General features: G+C 40.6%; 1 protein-coding gene across 8 annotated transcripts in view; it reads left to right on the top strand.

The window, feature by feature from the left end:
- TNRC6B (trinucleotide repeat containing adaptor 6B) overlaps positions 1 to 18363 on the top strand; it is a 263413-nt gene that overhangs the window by 202192 nt on the left and 42858 nt on the right. For 7 of the 8 annotated variants that reach the window (XR_009505462.1, XM_059937015.1, XM_059937013.1 and 4 more), the window contains 6 exons: positions 1072 to 1230; positions 4116 to 4291; positions 6560 to 6634; positions 8212 to 8257; positions 9887 to 10035; positions 15490 to 15615. Coding sequence is in view for 7 of the 8 variants with exons in the window: in XM_059937015.1 (XP_059792998.1) it covers positions 1072 to 1230; positions 4116 to 4291; positions 6560 to 6634; positions 8212 to 8257; positions 9887 to 10035; positions 15490 to 15615 (731 nt within the window). In the remaining variant the exon portion in view is untranslated. The remainder of the gene's footprint in view (positions 1 to 1071; positions 1231 to 4115; positions 4292 to 6559; positions 6635 to 8211; positions 8258 to 9886; positions 10036 to 15489; positions 15616 to 18363) is intronic. The other variant, XM_059937017.1, reaches the window with a different exon arrangement.

Raw genomic sequence — 18363 nt, forward strand, 5'->3', positions numbered from 1 at the left:
TCTCATGATAATCAGTTGTCCAGAATTAAACTTTCTTCCCTCCTTATTTGAGTAGGAAACATCATACCTGGTAAATTAAAAATAGTGCTGGTGAAAATTTTTAAAAAGGCAGAGTGGCGGGGGGGGGAGGGGTTGGCCGGGGGATTTTGAACTCTTTTAAAAAAAAAAAAGTAGTGCTGGTAATCATTCTTAGTTTGGCATTGTCAGCTTGAATGTCCTCATATAGTTCAACAAATTAAGAGGATGCACCATTCAAGTGTTTGTTTTTTTAGTTAAAATTATTCATAATATTTAATTTTCCACTTTCCACAGTAAGCTTAGTATTCAGTGAATCCAGTTATGGACACTTAGAAAATGATTACTTTTAATTAGTTCTTTTCTTGAAATATTGAAAAGAATGAGGAAGGAAATGAAGATTGCTCATTAATTCCCTACCTAGAACATGTAAAAATTTTTATTCATATAGTAAAAACCTTCAAACTGTACAGAAAAGCAAAAGGTAATAAGTAAAAGAATCTTAGCCCTTAGGGTCTCTCCCTGCAGGTCTTAGAATTTTGTGTGCCATTCAAAAATTCCGTTCATACCTATAGCAAAATATATCTATCCTTTAAAATTTTTACACGGAAGGGATTGTACTATATACACTGTTCTTCACCTTGCTTTTTTCATTATTCTTAAAAACTTTCCACGTTAGCATGTACATTTCTGTCTTTTAATTGCTTCGTGTATAGTATTCATTTGATGGGCAACTCACGATTGGTCTGACTGGTCCCTTTTTGGTAGATATTTAGGTTGCTTCCCAATGTTATCTGACAGTGATGCAGTGGGCATTGTTGTACATGTAATTTCATCTACTTTTACAAGTATATCTGTGGTATAATTTCCTGGCAGTGGAATTACTGGGCAAAAAGTTAAAGTGACAATGCCAAGTGCCCTCCATGAAGGTGGTACCTATTTATTTTTCCACCAACAGAATTCAGGAGTGCCTGTTCCTCCTACCTTCACCCCCAGTGGATACTATGGTGTTCATTGAACAAATCATTCTTAGAGATACATGTCCTTTCTTTACAGTCTGGAGCAAAAGCACACCACCTGCTCCAGATAATGGTACTTCAGCTTGGGGTGAGCCAAATGAAAGCAGTCCTGGGTGGGGTGAAATGGATGACACAGGAGCATCGACCACAGGCTGGGGGACCACACCCTCCAGTGCTCCAAATGCCATGAAACCTAGTAAGTATACGGCATTATTTTTGAGGGAGTCTCTATTATAACTTTGGGGGTCACACATTTTGGCGAGGGCTGTTGTTAAACTGTTGTTTCAGTGAGATTCAGGACCTTGAACCTTTAATAAATGGTTAGCAGCAAATGCTGGGGACTTGGCATATGTAAAAATGCTTACAGTGAGCTAAAAGTCATAAGTTAGTTTTGTTGATTTCGTTTTAACTTAGGTTTAGTGTCTGGCCAGAATAGACATTTTCATGTGGTGCTTTTTTTTTGCTCAGTAACTTAAATATTGCTCATTAGATCTATTTTGCATTTCTACTCTCATGTTGGTATAATTTTTTTTAAACTCCTGGCTTTTAACGTGGAACAAGGTCTCTGCTGCCCAGTGACTTCATCCTTCCGTTCCTTCCTTTCCCCTTTCTTTGTCTCTCTTCTCATACATCCACCCATGTAAGGACATTTAAGGTTTCTTGAACCCAACAAAGATTTCTTCATTTGAATTTTTAAACAAAGCACGTCACACTTACTCATGATCATTGAAAATCTAAGCTATACTAGATCCAGCTGGCCATGTGTAGTCACAGTAATTTGCAAACTTTGTAAATGGATGCTGCGGAACGTCCCATTGGATGGTGCTCAATTGAAAAATTCAGTCTCAAGTATCTGTTTTCACTTGTTTATAGTTTTCTTAAAAAGTACTCCAACATCACTTTTCTACCATATTGCAGACTTAAGGAATTGTCTTTTGATTAAAAAATGTGGTCAGACTGAATACTCAAAAGTTGAACAAGAATAAAAAAATTCTACTGCCAAGTTTATTTTATGATATGTATGATTCTTACCATGCCACAGGAAGGAATATCATCTTAGCTGTCTGTGTTCTAGAAACTCACTCTTGTTCCTATGTAACTTGACTGCATTTTAAAAATTACGAATCTCCTTCCCCTCATAGAAATAGCTTTATAAAGAATTTGATTTCGTCTTGATTTTCATTGTAAAATTGGTTGTATCATCATGGGAAATACCATCCTGTAGACTTGGAATAGATCCAAAATGCTGTTGGAAGGCATTAACCAGACCCTTGGCACAAGGAGGTACTTTAGCAGTACTTTCAGGATTTTTATGTGTCTTTCTCAACTTCAGGATCATCTTTTGTCCATCACAAAAGACTCACTTTTCTCCAGATTTTAAATAGTCTTCTACTCTTCAAGATCATCTATATCTGCAGTTAAAGCTGTAGTTATATTTACTCCTTCTCTGGGTAATTTCAGTGTGTAATAGAGGAAGGGGCTAGATCATCACAGCCTACCAAATTGATGCTGATAGTTAACCTGTGATCTTGTCTAGACTGCAGATACCTTATATCTGGTGTGGGTTCTGTGACTAAAATTCGGAGCTTTTTTATCTTTCTACAAGAAGTCGTTTGTTAAAAGTTCAGCTCCTTTCTCTAGAAGAAGGGTTACGTGGATGTCTTCCTTCTTTAAAGGGGTCAGTATGTCACTTATGTTGGGTCTTTAATTCCTGTTGCTTGTCAGGGGATGTATAAAGCCTGTGTTTACAATAATAGTGGGTAACCTCCTATGCAGAAGAAATGGTCCTGGTTATCAATGGCATTTCCAGCAGCGGAGAGAACCGCCCCCAAGCCCTGCCTCTTGCTGCCCAGTCACAGAGCCCCTGCAAGGGGGGCTCAGTGAACCCCATGGAGGTTCCATCAGGTTCCCCTGGGCGTTGCTGGGAGATGATGCCACAGTCTGAGGAAATCAACTGCCTTGCACCCTGTGTACTTGATGGGTGCCTGCATGGCATCATAGGCCTGGTCCTAGGGCATGGCAGCAGTCATTCAAGGAAAGGCCTGGAAGAGACACCTTTCTGGCTCTAGACTCTTCACATGAAGATATCTAAATCAAATAACTACCCCTTTGTAAAGGTCCTGTCATTTGGTAAATTGAAGGTGTGGATGGAGCTTCTAGGCAGGATAGTGTTATTTCCCTTCTTCCATCATTGTATAGAGTATCATTACCACAAAGTGTATCTGTCAGTTCCATACAGTATTTTAAGAAGGAGATTAAGGATTTATCCCAATCTCCAAATTAAAGATCTTTGTTTAAAGGGGGATGTTGGTGAAATTTGACTCTGGATACTGATGACGTCCTACTTCGTCGAATATTAGAGCCCTGATTTCCCTCTGTCTTTGTTCTGTTTTCCTCGTTCCCTGTCTACCACATTTCCTCCGTCTGTCTTTTAAAAGCCATTGCTTATACATTGTCTTTGCCTAGGATCTTTTTAGTACCTAATCCATTTCAAGTGTGTAAATCCAATAACTTTCAAATTTTCATGGCTATATGTGAATTTCTCTTCTTTCACCATAATTTTGATATTCAAAATCTAATACAGTTTTCTTTTTTCATCCATTTTGCGTGTTCTTTTCTTCACCCCAAGCAAGGTAGACAGTTGTTCTTTGCCATACCGCATATTTGTAAAGTCCATTATAAAGTTCACCACATACTTTTAGGAGGGTAAAACTAAAGAATGCAGTAAAACATCCTTATTAAGAGTAACAGATTTCTCTAAATTGAGATGTGAAATTTCTTATAAGTAACGACAGGTTCTTTTCAATTGGGGGAGTTCTGTCAACTTTGTATAAAGGGGAAAAAATCATTGAACCAGAGGCCAGGAAATCTTGATTTGTGGTTTATTAACTTACTCTGTATCGTTGACCCTTTTTGGGTTTCCATTTCTCCTCTCAAAAGTTCGAATGATATTCGCCTTGCCGTACAGGTAGACTAGACAAAATTACAAATACACTAAAATGCTGCGTTTACGGGGAATGGTTGTTGCGGTTATTGTTATATATAGCTATTGCGTACAGTTGGTTCGTTCTTCTCTTAAAGATTCCAAATCTATGCAAGACGGCTGGGGGGAGAGTGACGGGCCCGTGACAGGAACTCGCCATCCCAGCTGGGAAGAGGAGGAGGATGGAGGAGTCTGGAACACCGCCGGCTCTCAGGGAAGTGCTTCCTCCCACAGTTCGGCAAGCTGGGGACAAGGAGGAAAGAAGCAGATGAAGGTAGCCCGCTTTAGAAATGCCTGGGCTTGCTTATTCGTTCTTAGAGGGCAGAACTGAGAATGTTTTCATGGGCGAAGCCAGGCAGCCGGAGTCCCTGAGGTCCTCAGTGAGGGGGAAGGTATTTTCTTCAGAACAAGTAGCTACTTCCTCTTTACCCCTCATCTTCCTTCCCCGTGACCTTGAAATCTCGAACAACAAAACTCTTGCTGTGGGTAAGATGGAATTTTCAAAGAAACGAAATTTTCCTCACTTTGGCTTCCATATTAGAATAATTCTTTGGAAGCTGTCAAGGCACACCTTATAAATGTTTTACGCTTTCGCGTTCTAAAGCCAAGTCAGTCCTTAGAGTAAATCCCCAGGAATATGTAAAAGAGAAACCACAGTAATATGGTTTCTCCAACAGCAATCATCGCCACTCATTTTTATCTCATTCGGGAAACTCCAAGGCCCAGGACCCTTTTCTCAACAAAATGAGGTGCCAGTGCGTAACCCTGCGTTAGCAACTAGATGATTTATCTACATCCTGTGCCAGTTGTGTTCTACACTTGTTACTTTCTGTATCTTAGAACAACTTAGTTTCTCCTTTGATTTGCATAATTTGATGAGGACTTTGGTTTTCAATCTAGAACCTGAACGACTCTCAGTAGAAGCCCTCTTTTTTCATTCCAGCCTCTCATTCCACAGATACATTGAGAGACATAGGAAGTGGGCAGCCATGTATTTAATTTGAGGATGGGAGCCTTGCTGCCCTAAGTAACGCTTCACAACTAAAAGTCCTGGTTTTCAAATACCGGGTGCCATTTTAGAAGGTCTTCAGTGGCCAGGGGCTGTACCTTCATCCCCTTTGCCTATGGGATTCTGTTCTGAATACGATTACTCTCTTTTAGGCCTGAGAATACAGATTGTTTCTGTTAGAGACGTTTTGTTTAAGCAGTCATTTACAGTTTTCCCTCTTAAAGGACTTGTATTACTCCAGTCACAAAAGAAATTATTCAGTAAACTTGCCAGCATTTTTAGTACATTCGTGTTGTCTAGTCTGCTGTGGCTTTCTTTTTGTTATTTACAAATTAACAATAAGACCAAATTACAAGACAATTCAGGAGACTGTTGAGGAAGCAACTGAGTGAAAGGTACTAGCCCACTCAGGGAACCACCAAGATTTAACGAAGTTAATTGGGAATTAAATGTTTCTGCTCCATGACTGATGATTCTGACCTTTCATACTGAGGGCCTCTTTGTGTGTGTGATCAAATACAGCTGACATAAAATTTACCATCTTAACCAATTTTAAGTGTACGGATCAGTCGCATTAAGTACATTCACACTGTTGTGCTGTCATCACTAACATCTGTCCACAAAGTAACTACCACTTCTCTCCTCCAGTGAGGGTTTTTTTGACCCTCAAACTAAGTACCTTAACACTTGCAAGAATAATAAAATTGATCTGACCAATACCATCAGAACACAAATAGAATTTTTACCTGGAGAATGCACACGTGCACAAAGCCCCATCACCTCCTGCCCCCACAAGGTCCCTGCCACAGTTCCACTCACCTTCTACGTAGAAATAAAAGTGGAACTGATGGCTGGTGCCTTGTTTAGTGGAGAAACTAGTTTGTCCCATTAAGAAACAAGCAGAAACCTACATCCGCCACCTTTGCACTTAAAACTAACTGCCCTCATATAGTAACAGCTATGCGGTAAGCTTGGTGATAGTGTCTTCTGCTAGGCTTCTTTCCCATTGGGGATCCACATCCTTTACACTGTGAAACAAGCAGATGAAAGTGCTACATGGATGAGTTCCTCATTGTATCCACACAGAGAATAATGACCAGTTTAAATGGGCTCCTTTCCAAATAACATGCACTAGCATCAAACTCTTTTTCTTCACTCCTAATACAAACCGGCTTGGGTTACAAGGAGATACTACGAGAGAAAATACTAGCATGCAAACATTATGTTTTAGAAAATCTGATATTGACCTTCTGTTTATAGGGTAAAAACACTAGCTGACCATATATTTTTCCAGTTACTTCTAATTCAATGCAACGAATAAAGTAAGAATGAAAACACAGATATAATAACTAAGGCATAGTACTTTTTTAGACTAACAGATAACATATCAAAATAACTATAGTTAAAGAGGAATAGTTAGGGTTCAAAAAGGTAAACTCTTGGTTTTGCATTTTCAGTCAGTACTTATGCAACTCAGAAAGTTGAAATAAAATAAATTACTTGATTCTGAGGTCACGTATTTCATTTCTCTAGTGCTCACTAAAAGGAGGAAACAGTGATTCATGGATGAATCCCCTTGCCAAACAGCTTTCAAATATGGGATTGCTGGTAAGTTTTACTTTTTCGTATGTGTAATGTCTCCCAACTTTTACATTTAGTACAGATTTTAAGACCACTGCCACATACAGTGCAAAATTACAGATTTAGAAACTGGTTAAGCAGTGTTCCTGATTTGGATTAGGCAGTATTTGTTCTCTATGCTTTTTTTTCTTAATGAAACACTCCAGTATTTAAAGGGTACAGCTTTTAAATTTTTAGTCCTTGTATCCTTTTCCTTAGGCAGTTAGGGAAGAAAGAGCCAAGTACTTAAAATTTATATAATTTTTGCTGACTGCTGTACCAGTTTTAATATTATAATTTTTAAAAAGACAGCAACTGCAGAATAACCAGGGAAACTATTTGTGATTAATTATATAGGCAGTTCTTGTAGAATTTCTAATTTTTTGATCTCTTGGGAACATTATGGGGACACCCTGTCCCCGGTTGCCAAAAGACAAATGACTTGGCTGCACATTTCGAGATTTGATGACTTGACAAGTCACAAGAAGAAGTTGTCATCATTTGGCTGCCACTCTTGGAATTTGATCCTGAGCCGACTGGAACTTGAGCACAGGGGTTTAATTCTCCAAGCAGCTGTTTAGCTGTTCCTCTGCCCATAGATTTACTGAAGCTAATTTGATGTGAAAATCGAATTTAGGAATACAGACACCAACAGCAATCAAAATTAGTCAGATTTTTGTTTTTAGTATTTATTTCTTTATTTGGCTGCAACAGGTCTTAGTTGCGGCTTGCGGAATTTTTAGTTGCAGCATGCGGGCTCTTAGTTGCGGCATGCAGTATCTATTTCCCTGACCAGGGATCGAACCCGGGTCCCCTGCATTGGGGGCGCAGAGTCGTAACCACTGGACCGCCTGGGAAGTCCCAAAATTAGTCATTAAAAATGTTACTGGGACTTCCCTGGTGGGGAAGGGGAGTGGTTAAGATCTGCTGCCAACGCTGGGCACACGGGTTTGAGCCCTGGTCTGGGTGCCGCGGAGCAACTAAACCCGTGCGCCACAACTACTGAGCCTGTGCTCTAGGGCCCACGAGCCACAACTACTGAAACCCATGTGCCTAGAGCTAGTGCTCCGCAACAAGAGAAGCCACCGCAATGAGAAGCCCACGCACCGCAACGAAGAGTAGCCCCCGCTCGCCATAACTAGAGAAAGCCCGCGTGCAGCAACAAAGACCCAGTGCAGCCAAATATAAATAAATAAATAAATAAATATATATATATATATATATATATATATATATATATTTTTTTTTTTTTTTTTTTTTTTTTTTTTTAAGTTATAAAAATGTTACTGTCTTGGGACTTCCCGGGCGGTCCAGTGATTAGGACTTTGCGTTTCCACTGCAGGGGGCGCAGGTTCAATCCCCGGTCAGGGAACTAAGATCCCTCATGCCGCGCAGCCAAAAAAAAAGTTATTGTCTTCATTCCAGTTTAAGGTTCATTTCCAAGGATGTTGTATAGTCCTAGTAGTAAAGTAAGGTGTGGCTCACACATGAATAATGCCGTTTCTCCTCTGATTCAGACGTTTAATTCAAGCCTTTAATCTTCCTTCACTGTTCTTTATTTTCAGAGTCAAACTGAAGATAATCCAAGTAGCAAAATGGATTTGTCTGTAGGTGTGTATCCCTGCACTAATACGAATGGAATATGTTGTTGTTCATGACACCCTGTTGGGATCCCCTGCTCACTTTGAGTTGGGATGGGTGCAGGTCCTAGACACATATTCCACACTCGCTCTGGGGAAGGTACCGTGCTTGACGTAAATGAGTAGTGTGTGCTACATATAAAAACTTGAGACTTGGAGGCCACTGGGCAGCTGGGGAGACTGTGTGTTCCACATAAAGGAGTCAACCTTTGCTCGGCTGTTGGCACTTGTTGTCGTGGACGAGTTCAGGCTCAGCTTTGCCAGGTCCTCCAGTGTTTTCAAGAGAGGCCAGAAATTCAGATATGCATTGACATCCTGATTTTTTTTTTTTTAACATCTTTATTGGAGTATAATTGCTTTACAATGGTGTGTTAGTTTCTGCTGTATAACAAAGTGAATCAGCTATACATATATCCCCGTATCTCCTCCCTCTTGCGTCTCCCTCCCACCCTCCCTATCCCACCCCTCTAGGTGGTCACAAAGCACAGAGCTGAGCTCCCTGTGCTATGCGGCTGCTTCCCACTAGCTATCTGTTTTACATTTGGTAGTGTATATATGTCCATGCCACTCTCTCACTTCGTCCCAGCTTACCCCTCCCCCTCCCCGTGTCCTCAAGTCCATTCTCTACATCTGCATCTTTATTCCTGTCCTGGACATCCTGATTTTTAAATAGTGGAAGCTAATCCAGATTTTTTTAAATGCTGTGTGTGGCCAAATAAAATATGTCTGTGGCCCTGCCAGAGTCAGCCCTCAGGTGGCCAGGTCTGTCTGCACTGGGATGTCCCATTATTGACCAACCCCCCCCCCCGCCCCCGCCACCCCGCAAGTAGAGCAGATGCAGCATCAGCCCTTCATCTGTGGGACCTTCACAGTGATGCTGTCGCTCACCTGAAGGAACTTGAAAAGAATCAAACCGGGAAGAAAAGGAAACAGTCCTAGGAGATAAGGGAAATAACCTCTGATCTGTGATACTCTTAAATACGAGAACAGCTAAAAAATGAGCTTCATGTCACTGTACAATAGCAAATTTATAGACATGTGAAAGAAAGTGGGAATAGCCATTGCACCTGGGAAATTACATTGTACCAGTAACATGGCACACCGTCTCCTGCGTTCAGCATGAAGTTCTAAACGTTAGGGCAACAACCGTGCCTCTTTGCTCTTTTTATTCCTAATAACGTGTTTCACAACCCCAACTGTTTGTCTAGCAGATGCTAAAATATTAACAAGAGACACATCCTCTCACCGAGGACATATGAATATATGAGCAAGATATATTCATCAAACATATCAATACCCAGTCTAAGAATTAGATTAGTTAGAGATTTTTTACTAGGTTAGCCCTCAGGCTCTCTTTCAGTCTTCCATAGAAAACAGGCTACAGCTACTATATATTGTGGAGTTTGGGGGGGATTATTTGGTTTGGTTTGGTTTTTAAGGCATCCATGTGTGTTCCAGGAAGGACCACCAGCAGCCTGAACCAGTAAAAAGCTCTTCTGGTCTTACACCTGCACTCAGGGAGCATAGTGGGACAAGTCACTCTTGGTCATGAGGGAGACATTGATTGCTAACATCCTCACTCCTTCTGTGTTATTTTCAGGGAGCCTTCCAGATAAAAAATTTGATGTGGACAAGCGAGCAATGAATCTCGGGGATTTTAATGATATCATGAGGAAGGATCGATCTGGGTTCCGTCCACCTAATTCCAAAGACATGGGAACCACAGATAGTGGGCCTTATTTTGAGAAGGTGAGTTGAATCCTTGGTTTAAGATAATAATTCATGAGAACCACTTTGGTTCCCACTTGTCTTTTGATAATTAATTCCAGAAGGAAGCATAGAATTACTGAACTGAATGAGCGAGCAAAGCACAAACATCACCTGCTTTTGAATGGTGACATGAAAATAGTTGTTGTTGGCAGGTGATTAGGCAGCAGCTAGAACCATCTGTCTTTAGAATGTGAGTATTGTGAACAAGGTCTAAGTTTTGGGGAATTTATGAAGTTTGGAGGGGGGAACTGATCTATTTATAGTGGGGGAAATGCACACTCAAAACACGTAGAAGAAATCCTAGAGGCAAATTTATTCTGAATTCTTTTTTCTGCTGTTGTGCAATTTACAAAAATAAATTTTTGGATCTTGTGCAAATACTCTGTGTCTCCTAAGGCCTTGCCTTCTAGCTTTGTCAAGATGATCCAAAACTTTCTCCTTTGCTGTTTCTAAGAGAGCTCTTTTGTCTTCTTTCTCCATTTCCATAATGATCTGTTTTTAGTTATGATGGTATGTTTTTCAAATTCTCAACTACCTGCTTTAAACAAGTCATTTATACCTATCTGTTGGGATTTTTAACATTTCTAATGGAGGAGATGATTCCTTGATTCAGAATACCAATTTGCAGTGTTCCTGGTCTTCAGAAGGCAGTTAAAACCAAAGTTTTTAGATCTGGCACTTTTCTGACGCCACAGTGCTGATGCAGACAGCAGCATGTTCGCAAGAAGATTGCTCTGGCTTCTGTTTCAGCAGCCACGTAGCTAGAGTAATCAGTACTAGACGCATGAAAATGAAGTGTCTGGCAATTTTTATCTTAGTGCGATGGACAGAATGTGTTACTAACTTAGAGGATAAGAATCTATAGGAAAGAGGATGACAGATGGTGTCTGTTGGGCAAAGTATCATGACTATTATCAGATCCAAATTCTATCCTCGCTTACTGCTAATACACTCTAACCTTGTTTATTCCTGGTGTTTCTCTTTTCCCTTCTTGCATTCTGTTGCTTCACTAACCAACACTCATTGTGATTGGCTAACTACTACTACTTTTCAGCTGACTTTGCCTTTCTCCAATCAAGATGGGTGCCTTGGGGATGAGGCTCCCTGCTCTCCCTTCTCCCCTTCTCCCAGCTACAAGCTGTCTCCCTCTGGTTCCACACTACCCAACGTCAGCCTTGGAGCAATCGGCACAGGGCTCAACCCCCAAAACTTCGCTGCTAGACAAGTAAGGAGGCCTCTCAAATTTATAACTGCTTGGCTGTGGCCTCGCCTTGGCCCTGGTCTGCAGTTTATTGCATCATTTGTCTGTCTTGGGAAATTTGTTGATTACTGAATGCACAGAATGATACTAAGTATAGGCTTTAGCTCTTTCAGCCCATAGAACCCATCTCTCTTCATGTTTCTCAACATGGATTTTATTTTAAATATGTTTCTTTTGTCTTCCCATTTTTAGTCATAAGTTTACGTTTAATAGTTAACTAATGACTGGCTTAGGAAAATGTTAAAGAAGCTTACAGGTACCTTCTATCATCTAATTTAGCAACATATTTGCCATTTTTGAACGTTTGATTGAATGGCAAGACTACTTTTGAGGTCTTTTCAATCTAATAAAATTGCTAATTAGAAAACAGCAGCAAAACTAGTAAGATTAAATATTGGAGGGTTACAGCATCTTAAAAATCCAGTGTCTTTAAGTATCATATTATCCAGAGAAAGGTAACTTACATGTTAGATAATGAAGCTTTAAGAAGACCGATGTTGCCCAGTGTTTGGTTCAGCCTGGAGCAGTGCCTTTCCTGGGGTTGGATCTGTCCGTCCTCCAAGGAAGGGCTGTGCAGCAGAGACAGGACTGGCAGGGCTGTCGTGATAATGCCGCCTCGCCTCTGCAGGTCCAAGCGGACAGAGCAGGCCTCTGTCTGTCACCTTGCAGGAGCTCTGTTGTAGTTTTTGTGGAGAAAACCAGGAATTTGGAGACAATTCCTTTGTGACAGTGGCTCCAGTGATACTTTCCTAACCTTAGTTCCATGACTACTTACTTGTTCTTCTGACTTTCATCTCTGAATGTCACAGAAGGACATTTAATTATTAGTTGCGTCCATTCTGTTTGCACGTGATGACTTTCACATAGAAATGAAAGGATGGTATGAAACACCTCTTACGCTATAGTCCTCAAGTCTCATATAGATCGTTCATATGCTTTCTAATTGTTGCCTTAGCACATTTAAAAAATGGATTATATTATATCCATATGTTCAGATTGGTTAACTCTGGATTGAGAGTTATAGGTAGTTTTTTGTTTTCTTCCTTGATATTTCACTCTTTTTCCTAACGTTTCCACAGAGGACATGGTTGTGTATTACTTATATAAACAGAGAAGAAACAATTATATCCATTTTGGTGGGGAGGAGGGCTCTTTTGGTTTGAGATATATAAAATATAAGATAGTCTTAATACTCTTGGTTAATGGTGATTATAAGTATGCTCCCAGGATCACCTGATTATCAGATGCTTTTAGTACATAAACTTTAGTATAAGTGACCAGCCAAACTAGCTGTGCACTGGACTCTGAAAAAAGGTCATTCCTCTTCATTTTTTTGATCTGTGGATTGCTACAAAGTCCATTGTGAACCAAGTTGATTATACATGTTCTATTCAAATGTGGTTATGGTTTTTTCACACTATTTTCATGCAGTTAACATACTTCATAATTTCAAAATAAAATTTGAGGTTTTTTTCCAAATTATAGAAGATTTCAATTAGCTTGATAACCTTGTTTTTAATTTATATACCTTTCTAAGTTAAACATTGTAGTTGAGGCAAATATCACCAATAATTATTAGGCTCAGGTCATCATTAAAGCCTCACATACAACAGTGAAGCTTTAGAAATAGCCAGATAAGCCACCATTAATATATATATATATATATATATATATACGCTTTTGATGCTGGTTTTCCTAATCTCTAAATATAGTTTTAAAAAAAAGACTGGATTTGTATGATTACCATTAAATACATTACTGTGCAAAATAGCTACTTCTGAGCCAAGAAGATGACCAACTTGTGATGCCAAGGTTCCATATTAAAAAATAGAGAAGGTGAGAGGAATTCCCTGGTTGGCCTAGTGTTTAGAATTCTGGGCTTTCACTGCCATGGCCCGGGTTCCGTCCCTGGTCGGGGAACTGAGATCTCACCAGGCACATGCCATGGCCAAAAAATTAAAAAGTGAGATTTAACAGTAAATAATGAATAAAAATTATCTAAAAATGGTTTTATTTTTTTTTAAAAGGTATTTTTTGATAAACTTTTGTTGACTTACCTTTGTTATTATCTGTATCAGATATATCAAAAGTGTTTGGTATGGCTTTAGAGACACTTGATAATGAAAACCTAAAACCTTTGGTGGGAGTGGGATGGACTCTTTCTCCTAGGAATAGGAAAGGAGGACTTGATTTTACAAAAAGCAAAAAAGGCAAATTCTTTGTAATACCTCTTACCAGAAAGAGAGGTTGAAATTTAAAATGACCCATACCAGAGCAGTTTGGAGCCCTACAAAACATAGGTCTGGCAAGGACTCTAGCTGTCAGAAACCCCACCATCCAAGACCATCCATGAATAATTAACATCTAATAACAAGGTCATTACTTTGATAGTAAAGTGTGAGAACGATCTTAGTGGAATAGTCTTAGCAAAATAAATGTTTCCTATTTTCCTGGGAAGGATTAGTAGCTAAGCTCCAGACTACCAGGATCTCAGAAAAGTTAGAACTGAGCCATTTCACCTCAGAATGACAAGTTTGATTAGTAAGACAGGAGAGGCAGAGATATTAGAGTTTCTAGAACTAAAGGTCTTTTCATGTTTAAACAGTCCTTTGGGAGATTTAAAATTCATGGTGGATCTTTGATTTTCTTTTATGAGATGTACACAGATTTTAATTGCCATTTCTACTTTATATTCATAATCATTTTTATTTTCAATACTTTTAAGTTCATTAATTCCCCTGAAGCAGTCCCTTAATCTGTTTTGAATCATTAAGCCATCAAAATATCTTTGTTGCTCTAGAACTTAAGGACAAAATTCTTCTTTAAAATTGCCTTAATCCCCACGATTCCAGGGATAAGATGATGGTGGTGACCTCAGCTCAGAGTGCACAGACTTGGTATAAGCAGTGGTGTAGCTGTCTTCACTGACGGTGTCCAGTGGGATGTTTGTTTTCAAGTGTATGAAATTAGTGAGTCATGGATGTTTGCAAATGATGTGCTCATCCTACAGACCAGGGCTTAACTGAGTTCCTGGGAATACAAAGAGGGAAATATTAAGCTGGTGGTGGAAAGACAGGATGCAAAATAACTATAATATGATTTGATGATGGATCCTATCAAAGAGTTTTCAAGTGTTTTGAGAATGTAGAGGTGGGCTCAGTGAATCTGAATGTGCAATGAGGAAGGTTTGGGAAAAGACTTTGTTGATGAGGATGACCTCTGAGCTGGGCCTTGAAGAGGCCAAGTGAAGATGGTATAGAAAACTACGTCGGGCAGCATCAAGTATCGAATATGATTTCTTTGCTTCTCTGCTAGAAACAAGTCAGAAAGGAAAGGCCATCATATACAGCCCAGCTTTTTATAGCTCTTTGATTGGAGCAGTCTAGAAGTGCTTCAGTGAGTTGATCCTCCAGAAATCAGGGAGCTAAGCTTGTTTTTTGACTAGACTGATAGTCATACATTTGAATGAGAAGTTACAGGTGAGTAATGTTTTGTTTTGGTGTCCCTGGAATGATTTTTCACTTTTTCCCTTTCTTCCTTTTTTATCTCACTCTGTGGTTGATTCACGTTTCCTCGTCTAGTAAAGAAGGGACCAAGCAGACCCAGGACAGGGAAGGGTGTTCGGATCTGGAGTAGGATCCTCATGGAGCTAGGCTCACAGTTGGGTGGCACTGATCTTATGATTGAATCAGAAAAGTATTCAAATCAACCAATTCAGAGAAGTCATATCATAGTATTGTTTTACAACTGATATTATTCACAAGCCTGCATTTTTACTCAGGTGCTTTTTAAGGTGCGTCTCAGCTTATATAGTTTGACAATAAATTCGGTAAACCCAATCTTAAAAAAGAAAGTAGTTGAATAAATGTTATACTGCCTGTACCTTTCGATAACAACAACAACAAATTAGTGTTTTTTCTAACATTTGACTAAATTTAACCCTTTTGGTTTATAGAATGCATCAGACTGCAGGGGTGGTGCTGATACGCCCATGATTGGATTTGAATACTTTTCTGAGCATTCTGAGATCAGGAACTTTTTTCAGTTGTAAAATTCTGTGATTCCATGGAACACGGGATATGATTCTTCTGAGGGAGAGAAAACCTGAACTGTTTCTTATTTGTGTTTTCTTATGTTAACAAAAAGCCTCACCGTCGCTGTTCCGTTGACAGGGTGGCAATCATGGTTTGTTTGGAAATAGCACAGCACAATCGAGAGGCGTGCACACCCCCGTGCAGCCGCTGAATTCTTCTCCTAATCTCCGGGCGCAAGTGCCTCCCCAGTTCATTTCCCCCCAGGTAAGCAGCTTCATGGATCCACAATTCATAAGTAAAGTCCAGATGGTTACTAGTTGTCAACTGACTGGTTTTGTGCACGTAAAAGGAATAACAGTTACCCATCTAAAATGGGAAAAATCCAGATGCCAGGGATCAAGATTTTTAGAACAAGATGGCAAATCTCGTTTGTTTGGTTTTTTTTATTGTATCGTGCATACAAAGTAGATGTTTTTACATGAAAAGCATTATGATTATATTCCTTTTAGATCTCCTGTATATTTTCCCAATACTATATTGATTTTTAAATTGTGTATAATTAAAACTGCTGTGTAAATTCTGATGTGTCAACATTCAGAAGTTGGTTGCCCTCAAGGATTCGCAGGGTAATTGCCAGGTTCTGGGTTATTCTGAAAAGTTTTGAGGAGATATATACTAAAACACTGACTGGGTGTTCTAGGGGGGGTTAAAGAACCAATGAAGTGGCAGAGACTTATTCACAGAACAGCTTTGTGTAGGACACGGTCCTTTGGGTACCATGGGAACACTTTAGGACCCTCTATTAGCAGGAGATTGGACAAGTTGTTCGGGGGTATAGGTGAGAGATTTGTGCCAGTCTACCACATACTGCCTCTCATACATCTTTGTGGGAAACAGGTCTGAGGAGCAAAGTAAAAGGTGATAAGCCCAAGTAAAGATTCAGTGTGTGAATCAAGATCAAGAGCTTTGAGTCTGTCCCATCGTATAAGAGGGGTGTGGGGTACTTACTAGATCCAGCCAACAGGTTGTGAAGGGTCAGGTTTTGTTGTTTGTTTTTTGATACATCTTGTAAGACAGAAGCTTAAAATGTTTATTTGAAACCATAATCTATAGATTTCAAACCCTGCTTTGGACGTTGAGTCTGTCCGTCTTGGTAGAGGAAGGAATGTTGATCGTGCCCACGCCCCCATCTTCACGGTCCTGTCTGGAGTCCTCTTAGGTCTCTCTTCTTCCCCTTCCCTTTCTCTGAGTTCCACTCATCCTTCAAGTCCCAGGTAGACAGAGCTGTTCCTGACTTCCCCAGCCCTTTACAGTGGCAGTGTCTTGCCTTTTGGAGCACTTGCCAACGTGCCTTGCCATCAGGCCAACAGCCGTCTGTGGTTATCGAACGTCTGCAGTGTTCCAGGTTGTGTGTTGGCAGTGCGTGATTGAAGAAAACACTGCCTCTCCCATCGCTGCCTCCTGGAGTTGTGGCGGTGATGGCAGAGTAGTCGGTAGATAGTGTGCTGCATGGAAAAGCTTAACAGAGTTTGGGGAGCTGGGTGGGACCTCACACTAGCAGTGACATTTAAGCTGGGTCTTGAAGAACGAGTCAGAGTTCGCTGGGCACAGCCAGATGAAAGGTGCCTTCCAGGAGGCAGGAGCAGCTTGTGCAGGGGGCAGTAATATCTGGAAGGACACGGCACGTTTGGGGAAATGCGGTTAGTGTGAGTAGTTAGTTTGAGCTTGTGGAAGTGTAGGTATGCTGTCTAGAATGGAATAGGAAGAAGCTAGTCAGGAAGTTTGGGACCAAATTTGAAACGGTTTTGTTTGCCTTGCTAAGTAGTTTGGACTTTGTCCTTTGGTCACCATGGTTTGTAACATTATCTTGGCTGCTACTTAAAAATACAGTTTCTGGGTCTTCCTCAATCTACTGAGACACAGAGTCTTGGGTGTTGGGGCCTCGTCACCCCCAGGGGATTTTTACATGCTCCCTAGAGTTTGGCTGCTCCTGCTGAAGATAATATAGTATTAGGCAAGATTTCTCAGCTGAGTGGCAGTATAGGAAAATTTAAGTTTTGGAAAAATAACACCATGATATAGAGGACGTGTTTGAGTGACAGAATCGCTAGAGCAAAGGAGATCAGTTACGAAGCTAGTGCAGGAGTCCAGATAAGATAGTGGCAGTTGGGGGGACTTCCCTGGTGGCTCAGTGGTTAAGACTCCACACTTCCAATGCAGGGGGGCTGGGTTCGATCCCTGGTCAGGGAACTAGATCCAACATGCATGCTGCAACTAAGAGTTCGGATGCCACAACTAAGGAGCCCACAAGCCGCAACTAAGGAGCCCGCCTGCCACAACTAAGACCTGTTGCAACTAAATAAATAAATAAATAAAGGAAACACAGCATTAAATTAAAAAAAGATAGCGGCAGTGGGAATTAAGGCCTCCTTGTGAAGGTCACTGGTGATCTTTGTGTTGTGGAATACAGTGATCTGTTCCCCAGTCTCTTTTTACTCATGTATCAGCATTGGACACAGTGGGTCACTCCCTCCTTTTTGAAACAATTCATTTGGCTTTCAGACACCTTCTATATTGGTTCTCCACCTGCCTTTTCTTGTCTTTCTGCTTTACAAGTTCTTCCTCACTTCCCCAGTGTTTAAACATCACAGTACCCCAGCCTCAATATCTGAACCTCTTCTCACCACTTACATCCACTTTTAGGTGATCTCGCCCAGTGGAATGACTTTAAAATACTGACAGTTCCAAAACTGTGACTTCAGCCCAGATCTCTCTTCTGAACCCCAAAGACTTCTGGCCATCTTTAGTAGGATGCCTTATAGGCATCTGAAGTGAACACACCCAAAACAGAACTTCCTGCTTCATCCCGCTCTCCCCTCAAAGCGTCCTCTTCCTCCCAGTACCTGGCACTCTCATCCTGCAGGTGCTCAGGCCAGAGCTGGTTGTGAGTCCTCACAGCGCACAACCAACCCAGCAACAAATCCTCCCTTCAAAACTTCATCCAGCGTCCGA

Source organism: Balaenoptera ricei, chromosome 10, assembly GCF_028023285.1.
Source record: "Balaenoptera ricei isolate mBalRic1 chromosome 10, mBalRic1.hap2, whole genome shotgun sequence".
NCBI classification, from domain to species: domain Eukaryota; kingdom Metazoa; phylum Chordata; class Mammalia; order Artiodactyla; family Balaenopteridae; genus Balaenoptera; species Balaenoptera ricei.